Source organism: Schistocerca gregaria, chromosome 2, assembly GCF_023897955.1.
Source record: "Schistocerca gregaria isolate iqSchGreg1 chromosome 2, iqSchGreg1.2, whole genome shotgun sequence".
Classification (NCBI taxonomy): Eukaryota; Metazoa; Arthropoda; class Insecta; order Orthoptera; family Acrididae; genus Schistocerca; species Schistocerca gregaria.
Genome location: NC_064921.1, coordinates 519,099,216 through 519,111,729, shown reverse-complemented (window position 1 = coordinate 519,111,729; position 12,514 = coordinate 519,099,216). Strand labels below are relative to the sequence as shown.

At 39.3% G+C, this 12,514-nt stretch overlaps 1 protein-coding gene across 5 annotated transcripts in view; it reads left to right on the top strand.

The window, feature by feature from the left end:
* The window catches only part of LOC126329703 (phospholipid-transporting ATPase IF-like), a 613,381-nt gene that overhangs the window by 519,798 nt on the left and 81,069 nt on the right, over window positions 1–12,514 (top strand). For all 5 annotated transcript variants that reach the window (XM_049996202.1, XM_049996201.1, XM_049996200.1 and 2 more), the window contains one exon: window positions 1,411–1,575. In XM_049996202.1, the coding sequence (XP_049852159.1) occupies window positions 1,411–1,575 (165 nt within the window). The remainder of the gene's footprint in view (window positions 1–1,410; window positions 1,576–12,514) is intronic.

Genomic DNA, 12,514 nt, shown 5'->3' with positions numbered 1-12,514 from the left:
GCCCATCCTTAGCCTTGATGACAGCTTCCACTCTCACAGGCATACATTCAGTCAGGTGCCGGAAGGTTTCTTTGGGAATGTCAGCACATTCTTCATGGAGTGCTGCACTGAGGAGAGTTATCGATGTCAGTCGTTGAGGCCTGGCATGAAGTCAGTGTTCCAAAACATCACAAAGGTGTTCTGTAGGATACAGGTCAAAGCTCTGCACAGGCCAGTCCAATACAGGGACATTATTGTCCTGTAACCACTCTGCCACAGGCCGTGCATTATGAACAGGTGCTTGATCTTGTCGGAAGATGCAGTCGCCTCCCCCTAATTGCTCTACAAGAGTGAGAAGCAAGAAGGTGCTTAAAACATCAGTGTAGGCCTGTGCTGTGATTGTGCCACTCAAAACAACAAGGGGTGCAATCCCCCTCCATGAAAAACACGACCACACCATAACACCACCGCCTCTGAATTTTGCTGTTGGCACTAGACACTCTGGCAGATGATGTTCACCGGGCATTCGCCATACCCACACCCTGCTAATGAATCACCACATTGTGTACCATGATTTGTCACTCCACGCAACATTTTTCCACTGTTCAATTGTCCAATGTTTACGCTACTTACTCCAAGCGAGGCATCGTTTGGCATTTACTGGAGTGATGTGTGGCTTATGAACAGCTGCTCGACCATGAAATCCTAGTTTTCTCACCTTCAGCGTAACTGTCATACTATTTGCAGTGGATCCTGATGCAGTGTGCAATTCCTGTATGATGGTCTGGATAGATGTCTGCCTATTACACATACAACCATCTCTCTGTCAGTCAACAGATAAGGTCAGCCTGTTTGCTTTTGTGCTGTACATGTTCTTTTATGTTGCCACTTCACTCTCACATTGGAAACAGTGGATCTAGGGATGTTTAGGAGTGTGGAAATCTTGCATACAGACTTATGACACAAGTAACATCCAATCATCTGACCACATTCAAAGTCCATGAGTTTCGCGGAGCACTCCATCTTGCTCTCTCACAATGTCTAATGATTACTGAGGTCACTGATATGGAGTACCTGGTAGTAGGTGGCAGTGCAGTGCACCTAATATTAAAAAATGTATGTTTTTGGGAGTGCCTGGATACTTTTGATCACATTGTGTATGTCAGGAAGCCTTATTATAATTTGTTGTCATTAAGCTTGTCTTTTAATGCTGTGCTACAGCCACTTTTTTTAATTAAATAAGAATCATCTTTGTGTATGAAGAAGTGAAAAGCCATTTGACAACCTAATACAAGGAAGACAAGTAGACAACTGAATCTTATTAATAAATATGGGGTGGGTTAACATTACATGCTTATGTGAATAAAATAATGAGTACTACATAGTGGTAATTATTGCTTCAGGCACATAATTTCTGTCATTTTGTTACAGGTTGAATATCTGTTTACAGATAAAACAGGAACATTAACAGAAAATGATATGCAGTTTCGCCGCTGTTCAATTGGGGGAGTGGCATATGTTGAGAATAATGGAGAACTATTCAGGCTCACAGAAGATGGCACAGAAAGGAACAGTATTCTCTTACAGTGCATGACAGTAAGTGTCTACAAATTGTTTTTTGTTAGTTTATATTCTTCATGATAAGTTGTGTTATAGGTTAAAAACTGTTTTCTTAACTAGTACAATGAAGTTACGACCAAATGTAGCAAATGTATATCACATGCCATGCATGTTGTCAGTGTTAAAGTGTTTTTTTAAACATATTTTACTGCTGCTCTTTACTTGATGCATCTAAAGCCATTTAGCCAAAAAATGTGACAGCAATAAACAGCATGTACTTGCACAACAGGTAATATGGACCATGTGTATAGAAGTAACCAAAATTCATCATATCATTGTTTCCTCATCTCTTGTGATAGTGATCAATCCTCATGTTTGTGTGGTAGTGAGTTAAATAGCATGCAAAATTAACGATACAATTGTGTGTGAGTTGTGGTCATTGATTTGATTTCTTAGTACAAAATGGGATATGTGGTTGATGTTCACCTATAATTGTATGATAGTTATGAGCCTCCAGAAGGGAGTGAATGAAAAATAAGGGTTTTGTACTTAGTAAAGGTCATGCAAATGTGCATGAGGAGGAAAAAAGAAAACATTTTTGTGTATGTGAGTGATAAAGTAGTGGAAAATCAGAAAAGCATAACTGCAGAATTAGTCACTTCACTATAAAGTTACTGCAGTTGTCCTGGAGAGCATTATATGAAAAACTGCACATAAAGTGTGTCAGAAACTCAGATGGAAGCTTGTATGCAGTGACTGTCATCTGTACCTACAGCCTGATAGTGGAGTCTTCCTTAACATCTGTATAACAATGAAGCATTGAAAACTTCAGCTCTGGACTGGCTGGCATCCCAAGCATGAATATTTGTCATAAAATACTTTAATAGCTTGTTCCACAGTTTCAAAAGTGTTTGGAAAATTCTGGTGACTGTGTAAAAGAAAAAATGGGAACAGTTTGTGATATTACTGAGCAACAGTCATACAATAATTTTTTAATGAACACACAGCCATTTGACTGTGCTGTTGTTCATTTAATTGTGATGACATTAATATTAGCCACACATCAGTAAAGATTAAAATGTAGCCAGTATTTAAGTACAGTCTTCATCTTAAAAGGAGGAGGTTGCAGCAGAACTGTAATTTTTTTACACTGTTGTGTTTATTAAAAAGGTCAAATATGGAATTTATTTCTGTTTATTGAATTTCAAACGTTGATGAAAGAACAGTTCATTAAAATAACGATTATGAATATAATTTAAGCCCCACACCATAAAAAATCACTGTCTAGTTCTCATCACTGAATAGCTTCAACCTTATTTCCCAACAATCACTTTGCTTGGCAACACACTTGGTCTGTGCGTCCACAAGATTGTGTATGTCCTCCAGACATTATTTACATGGGTTTCAACTCCTTTTGCACTGTCCCTTGATCTTTTTGTTCTCTACACAATATGCCCTATCAAATGTTCTTTCAAAGGTGTAAGCCAGTGAAAATTTGATGGCACCAAGTCCATGCTTTACAGTGAATGTTACAACATTTCAAATTTTAGATGCCATATTGCATAATTAATATGTGCATCTGTTTAAAGACACACTTTGTTAAGAAGCAGCAGTATTCCTTATGAGAGAAGTCTGCAGCATTTTGATTTCATAACAAGCTACAATTAAGTATCTCTTTAGTGAACACTAGCCATTGTTTAACTCTTCTGCTGGACCACTGCTAGACCAGTATGGAGCCCTTGACTGTCAAAAAAAGTGTTTTTTCTTCATCAGAAGCAACATGTTTACTCCTTTGATTTCCTTTATTCGTTAATTCATAGTGGTGCACTCAGAACTTTTCTCCTGTCATATTTCCATAGTAATAACCCTCTCCACCCCTGTCATAGTTGGTTGAGAAATTTAATCATGTTTGTGACAATTGAATCTGCCTTCATAGCTAGGTGGTTAGTGTGTCTGACTACCTTGTGGAGGATCCAGTTTCAGTTCTTGGCACTGCAATAGATTTTGATTGGTGGAAGGACTGGAACAGAGTGCACCCAGCCTTGTGAGCCCAACCGAGGAGCTACATGTATTAGCAGTTCGGCTCCAAAAAAAAAAAAAAAAAAAAAAAAAAAAAAAAAAAAAAAAAAAAAAAAAAAAAAAAAAGAGAGAGAGAGAGAGAGAGAGAGAGAGAGAGAGAGAGAGAGAGAGAGAGAGAGAGAGAGAGAGAGAGAGAGAGATCTGGGAATCTGAAAATGGCTGACCACATTACCCTCCAGACCACGTCCAAATGGCCCCAGATGATAGATGCTGATACAGTTGTCAGTCTGATCATAGAGGTTTAGTGTTCATTGGTACACATCAAATACACTGCCTAATGAAAAGAGTGAAGCACCCAGAAGCGGAGGAGAAGACAAAATGAAACTTCATTAGTTGAGAGGGTGTATAATGTTGTTTCAGTGATTACAAAATTGAGTCATATTTACAAGGAACTTGACAGTATGAGCCAACTTATCAGTATACTGTGTCCTGTCCGGTCAGGATGTGTGCACTGATTTGCTTAGGAATGGTGTCAGAAAGCCATTCTATCCTCTCTGGGGCAAGCTGGCCCACCATTGTTGTAAATAGTCCGTGATATATTGATACTGGACCTGGGATGGAGTTGAAGCCTGAGATAGTCCCATACACATTCTATCAGGGAGTTATCTGAGGATCTTGCTGGCCACAGGAGTACCTCAACATCAAAGTTCATAGAAACTCTATGTTATATGCCTGAGCATCGCCCTGTTGAAAAATGGCACCAGAGATTGTTGCATGAGAGGTAACACACAAAAATACAGGATGTTTGTGATCTACCATTGTGTCATTAGAGTTCCCTCAGCCATACCATCTGTGACCTGAAGTTATAATGGTTGTTTTCCCAGACCATAACCCCAGGAGTAACATTGCTGTGCCTCTCCAAAACAATGGAAGAGTGCAGTCTCTCACCAGCACACTGCCATAATTGATGATGGTTATTCGAAGTAATACATAATCATGATTCATCACTGAATGCAGTATGATGACATTCATCAGCAGTCCAATTTTCCCAGTCATGACATTGCTCCAAACGCAGCCAATTGCATTGTAGTGTTAATGGTAGCCTACACATGGGACAGAAATTACATAGGCCAGTTGCTGATAGTATGCCATTAATGCTGCATGATGACACAGAAAGTTGGAGGGCGTTAATTACCTGTTCTCAGATGGCACCTACATTCCCTTATAGTCCAAAATCAGGCCGTTGTCACATCCAAATGCCCTGCAAATCTGGATATTGCATGATTTGAACAGCCAGCCAAATGGAGACCCACAATGAAGCCCTTTTCAGACTCTGTCTAGTGCAAATAACTTTCTTGTATATTAGTATGCAGCATCTCCACATCCTTCCCAATGATCACTCGACAATGGCTGCTTTCCACACTCCTTATACGCCATACAATGCCCGGTAACAACACTATGCACAAGCACCACTAATGCATGCTTTTGGCCATTCTACCTGTCACAGAGAATTGGTACTCTAATCATTTACAGTGGTGTGTCGATGTGTGAAGTTACACTGTCATCCAACCATTTCTTCTGAGTGATTTACTTTCTTTGTGACGTCGTGTACTTCTATAGCCATGTTTATTATGCTTGATTTTTGGGGAGGGGGCGGGGGTTTATGCCTTGCTTTAAATCATTTGTGAATTTGAAATTTCATTAACAGTAATCCTTTGTTTAACATGAGTTCACTGTCTCAGCTCAGATCCATACCAACATTCCATTTCATCAATGACTGTGTGTCTTCTGTTTTTTAACCTTGCCATCAATTCTTTCATTTTAATTTTACTTAAAGCACTATGTCCATATTGATCCTTTATTATTCTGAGATTTCAGATGATTTTGTTCCCCCTGGGTCAAAAAACAAAGACAAATAGCACTCAGTCGTTCTTGTATGGTATACATGAAGCTATACTGTGGGCACCACTCTGCAGGCACACATTACTCAGTCACAATGAAACCTACATGGACCACTTTGGAAAAACTATAATTGGTCTTGTAACACAATACTGTGATGTTTATACATTTCCATGAAAGTTATGATATAATTCTTGTTAGTTGATTGCTTATCTTCCCAAGTATGATTTTTTATTGTCTCGGGGTGACTATTATTCATGCAATTTTTCTTGAAATCAGGAGGATTTGGAAGATGTCAGAATATTAGTGATTTGTCATTGCTTGGTGCAACCTCAAAGCTCAGTATGGAGCACAGTAACTGAACTGTGTGAGGGTTTGAGCGTGGCAGAGTTTGCATACACCTCCCTCTAAGATAATAATTATCATCATCTAAGGTCAAACAAGAAAGAGTGTGCACCTATTATACAGTGAGTAGTTCAAGCAATGGAAGGTTCAAGTTGAATATCAACAATATTATAAAAAGGATAAATTGCACTTCACCCCAAAGATGACACATTCAGTTATAGACAGGCATGGTGAAAAAAACTGTTGCTCTTTGAACTATTATCCAAAGCTTTCTTTAGAATAGAATACAATAGAATATTTTTATTAGCCTTTCAGTATTTTTCATACAATTGGCTTCATCCAAGTTTACAGAGAGTTTTAGTTTCAGTACGATATTCAAATAGTTACAGAAAGAGGAGAAAAGGAACTAAAGACCTTTTCTTCAGCAGTATGTAAACAATGTTTTATACAGCAATTAAATACACACACACAAGAAAAGAATCACAGTAAATAACTAGCTTATACACTCCTGGAAATTGAAATAAGAACACCATGAATTCATTGTCCCAGGAAGGGGAAACTTTATTGACACATTCCTGGGGTCAGATACATCACATGATCACACTGACAGAACCACAGACACATAGACACAGGCAACAGAGCATGCACAATGTCGGCACTAGTACAGTGTATATCCACCTTTCGCAGCAATGCAGGCTGCTATTCTCCCATGGAGACGATAGTAGAGATGCTGGATGTAGTCCTGTGGAACGGCTTGCCATGCCATTTCCACCTGGCGCCTCAGTTGGACCAGCGTTCGTGCTGGATGTGCAGACCGCGTGAGATGACGCTTCATCCAGTCCCAAACATGCTCAACGGGTGACAGATCCGGAGATCTTGCTGGCCAGGGTAGTTGACTTACACCTTCTAGAGCACGTTGGGTGGCACGGGATACATGCGGACGTGCATTGTCCTGTTGGAACAGCAAGTTCCCTTGCCGGTCTAGGAATGGTAGAACAATGGGTTCGATGACGGTTTGGATATACCGTGCACTATTCAGTGTCCCCTCGACGATCACCAGAGGTGTACGGCCAGTGTAGGAGATCGCTCCCCACACCATGATGCCGGGTGTTGGCCCTGTGTGCCTCGGTCGTATGCAGTCCTGATTGTGGCGCTCACCTGCACGGCACCAAACATGCATACGACCATCATTGGCACCAAGGCAGAAGCGACTCTCATCGCTGAAGACGACACGTCTCCATTCGTCCCTCCATTCACGCCTGTCACAACACCACTGGAGGCGGGCTGCACGATGTTGGGGCGTGAGCGGAAGACGGCCTAACGGTGTGCGGGACCGTAGCCCAGCTTCATGGAGACGGTTGCAAATGGTCCTCGCCGATACCCCAGGAGCAACAGTGTCCCTAATTTGCTGGGAAATGGCGGTGCGGTCCCCTACGGCACTGCGTAGGGTCCTACGGTCTTGGCGTGCATCCGTGCGTCGCTGCGGTCCGGTCCCAGGTCGACGGGCACGTGCACCTTCCGCCGACCACTGGCAACAACATCGATGTACTGTGGAGACCTCACGCCCCACATGTTGAGCAATTTGGCGGTACGTACACCCGGCCTCCCGCATGCCCACTATACGCCCACGCTCAAAGTCCGTCAACTGCACATACGGTTCACGTCAACGCTGTCACGGCATGCAACCAGTGTTAAAGACTGCGATGGAGCTCCATATGCCACGGCAAACTGGCTGACACTGACGGCGACAGTGCACAAATGCTGCGCTGCTAGCGCCATTCGACGGCCAATACCGCGGTTCCTGGTGTGTCTGCTGTGCCGTGCGTGTGTGATCATTGCTTGTACAGCCCTCTCGAAGTGTCTGGAGCAAGTATGGTGGGTCTGACACACCGGTGTCAATGTGTTCTTTTTTCCATTTCCAGGAGTGTATAATATCAAAACATTTTCTTCATAACTTAGGTAAAACATATATTTTGATGATTAGTTTCTAAGAATTCTTCAGCTGTATAGAATTCGTTGTTTTCTAGGCAGGTTTGCAATGCATTCTTATATTTATTTAGTGGTACTGTACGAGCTGAGCATGGTAACTTATTGAAAAATTTTAGGCTTAAGTACTTATAGTTATTATGGGCTACAGCAAGTCTTGTGGAAGGCAAGTCCAGCAGGTGACTGTTTCTTGTACTGTGTGCATGCACATCACATCTCATGTTCAATTTTTTCTGATTTTCTCTGGCATATATTAGACAGTTATATATGTACATGCTTGGCACTGTCATTACACCAAGTGACTTAAAATAATTTCTGCAGGATTCTCTGGGTGCTAACCCCTCCACGTACCTGATTGCTTTCTTCTGCCATCCGAAAATACATTCAGCCCCTGGGGAGTTACCCCAAAGAAATATTCCATATTGCAGTTGGGAATGAAAAAAAGCATAGTATGAGTGGAGTAGCAGTTGCTTGCTCACACTGTTTCTTAATTTATACAATAAGAAAAGTACTCATGCTAGTTTACTACATAGATAATTGGTGTGTCCTTCCCATGACAGCTTTTGGTCTATGATTAGTCCAAGTAATTTCACTGTTTTGTTTTCATTTTTAATTACTTTGAGATTAAATATTATTTCTTCTGTTTTTGTTTGATTTATGCACAACTGGTTAGCCTGACACCAGTAATTACCCATTTGCATCATTTCTCTATTTTTGTCCAGTACACTCTGTAAGTTCTCTCCTGTACTTATTAATGTCATATCATCAGCATATAGTATGTTCTTACACGGTATGTAATTCGAGAAGTCATTAACATAGACGATGAACATAAAAGGTCCAAGAACAGAGCCTTGGGGTATTCCTCTTTCTATAGGGAGTATTTCTGACCTCTGCTTATTTGCATATACAAGTTGTAACCTATTGCTTAGATAAGATCTGAATAGTCGGAGTGTGTCATCTTCAGTACCATAGTATTTTAACTTTTTGATGAGTATGTCATGTGACACTGGGTCAAAAGCTTTACTTAGATCAATAAGTGTTCCAGACATTGATACCATTTTTTCATACCCTTCATAAACATTGCTTGCCAAAGCTTCTACTGCTTTTACAGTTGATAGGTGTGACCTGAAGCCAAACTGTTGTTCATTAAAAATTTTGTTGGTTTCAATATACCTGTATATCTGCTTATGCACACAATTTTCTACTAACTTGGATGCGATTGGTACTATTGAAATGGGTCTGTAGTTATTTGGGAGGTTTCCTTCACCTTTTTTTATACACAGGCAATGTAACTGTGAGCTTAAGACAGTCGGGGAATATTCCTTCATCAAGTACTCTGTTTGATAGTGAGAGAAATGGCATTTCAATTTATTTTGTTATACATTTAATGATGGGATTACTGAGTCCATAATAATCTTCTGTTTTGGAATTACTTAATTTGTTTATTGACTTATGAATATCATTTAATGTGATTTGGGTCCAAGTGAACTTCTCACAGCTTGTCTGTTTTGCACAAGTGAGCAATGCTTCTGCATCAGAGGCAGAATAGATGGGTGGGGTGGTGACGCTATTTACAAAATATTCATTGAGAATTTTGCAGTCAATAGGGATACTCCTTTCTTTATTGGTATTATTAATTTCCCTTTTAATGACAGTCCAGGCAGCTTTACATTTATTTTTAGAATTTAAAATATATTCATCATTTGCACAGCACTTAGCATTTTTTATTTATAATCTGTAAAGGTTTCTCATTTTAGTGTAACTTTCTTTGTCCCTATCATGGTTATGAGATTTGTCTTTCATAATCATCAGTAGTATTCTGAGTTTGTTAAGTTGTGGGGTGTACCACTTGTTAGTATTTTGTTGCTTATGAGTAACATTACTCTGGTACCTTTTGGTTACCAAGGGGCATGTCATTTCTACTATATGCTTGATCTCTGTCAGGAAAATGGAAAAACATTTATTAATCATTTTCTTGTTATCCATTACATGAGTCCAATCCATTACTTTTAACTGGTTTATCATTTTGTTTACATTGGTTTCACCTAAAATTCTATATGTCACTTCTCTCTCTGTAGAACTGAAGGCTGACTTTTCTATTTGAAGCCATAGCCCTGCATGATCTGATATTCCTAATTCTATTACATCACATTGTATGGAGTCCCTTTGTACATTGTTAATTATGTTATCAAGGCATGCGTTCAGTCTAGTGAGTTTTTCATTGAGACAGTAATAGTTTAATGACTTTAGAGTGTTAATCATATGAATTACATTTTTTCTCTTTCCCCTTATATCTATGTTAATATCACCTACAATTACAATTCTATGCTGTTTATATTTTGACAACAACAATATTAAAGTATTAATTTTTTCTATAAATACTATCACATCAGAGCCTGGGATTCGATAGATTGAGACAATTACAGTTTTCTGTTTGTGCATTACCACACCAGCTACTTCTGTTGTAGCTTCAAGGCATATTTTACTAAGATCTATAACTGAGTAGTGCAATTCAAGGTTACTTTTGACATATATTGAGACCCCACCATGTGTAATACTTTTTCTGCAGTAGCTTGTAACTAACAAATATCCAAGAGGAACACACAAGTCTAATTCAGTGTCTTGCATCCAGTGTTCATTGATGCATAGAACACTGCAGTTGATTTTATCGAGCCAGTATTGTAATTCATTGATTTTGCATCTAAGAGATTGTACATTTATATGAAGGAGGATGAAACTGTCACTGCTACATAATGGTATTCTTCTTTCACAGAACCTGTATTCATTTATTTTCGCTATATGATCTAGAGTTGCACAATTATCTGAATGAATTAGACCGCTGCAGTTTCCACTTAATGTGGTTTCTAACTTTCCTTCGTCTGTAATGTCGTTTTCTCCAAAAAATGAGGTGTACAGGCATGCTCTGTGGGACTGTCTTTTAAGACAAGGCTGCTGCGTGCTCGTATTTCATTTACAACTTTGTTTATCTCCTTACACAAAAATGTTTTCCCATGGTAATGTAGATGCTCACCATGTTCAGTGTGCAAATTTCTTTCAAGTCTGCTAATATCCACAACATTGCATTTAGCATAAATGGAACATAGTTGTTTGATTTTAATATTTGTTTTACGAATCTCTTTGTTAACACATGAATTATAGATCAAGTCCTGTCTATGAGGTATCATCACAACAATAGTGTTTTCCACCTTATTTACATCTAAAAAAAATTTCAAACCTGTTATACACTTTTTGGCTTCATCATGTGCTACATCATTTGCACCAGTCACACAAACAACAAAGTCACTGTCCCTTGTTGTATTCTTGTGTTCTGAGATGCCTCCAACAATATTTTCTGTCCTCGCACCAGGTTTTACGATGCCAGTTGCACGAAGATTCTTTTTCACATCTTGTAGAATATTTGCTAGCTTTCTTCCAGGGCTGTCCACTAGGAAAAGCACATTGTGTTTCTTTGTTCACTGTTTCTGGCTGTTGGCTATGTTTTTGCAGCTCCTTGCAATGTCTTTATCTCCACGTTGGGTGTCTTGTTCACTTTCAATGTTTATGGAGTTGCTGCTGCTTTCTGATAACGCACTGAACTTGTTTGTGCACACGAGATTAGGTTTATTCCACGTGTTTTGTTGTGAGCAAGGCACTTTTTTAGTCACTTTGTTTGGCATTACACGAGAAATAGTTTTTGAATTGGTTACACACTTTAGGCCACTGTTTTCACTTTGAAGGGCATTTGAGTTAGGCCTATTTACGCAGCTTTGACCGTTACTTTCACTGGCATTTGAGTTTGGCCTATTTACACAATTTTGACCTTTACTTTCACTGGAATGCGTGTTTAAGTTGTTTATGCTCTTTTGGCGTTTACTGCTCGCAACTAATGTTTTTAACTCACAGTTTTTGTTCTCAAGTTTAGTGATATCTCGTCTCAGTATATCAGCAACTAGCTGAAGACTTTTTAATTGTTCATTTAACTTTTCGATTTCTCCTTTACCGTTATTACAAACACTATTTTTTACAACGTGGCTGTAGCTTTTTGTCTCATTAATGTTACTCACTTCTGCACTTGACGTGCTTTCCCTTAAATATTGTACAGCTTCCCCATCCGTTGCAGTTCCTACCTCTTTCGTCAGCTGAACATGTAAGGCAGACTCGCATGCTTTACAACAAAACTTAATTCGCTCTTTCAAATTTCTCACGAGATGTATTTCACTGTTGCTTAGACCAACACAATCACTGTGAAACTGTTTTCTACACCATAATCCACAGATCACGAAAGGAAAACACTCAGATTCACACAAGCAAGCACACCTCACACACACGTGATCAAAGGTACCAAAGAGCATGATAATGTGTGCATGATATGCCCTTGCTTGAGTGTGTTTTCTTTTCTGAAGAAGTCTTCATGGTCCAAACCTCAGTGTGTAACAGTCTTTTCACTGTGCGTGTTTGCAGCTCAACGTGTCATCTTTATTGCGAGCAGCAAGCTATCCTTTTTGTAATACAGTGAGCAGTTCAAAGTGTGTGACAAATGATATGGGTTTATAATACACTGAATTTGTTATTTAGGCAATGCTTGCCCCATTGCTTAATTTTTATATTCTTAAAAACAATTTTTTTAATCATGTACCTGAAAATAGGTATGCACAAAAAAACGATGAAACCTGTACTTTTTTTAAAGTGAGATTTGAGTAGAAAACTAAATAGAGTACTAATAAAC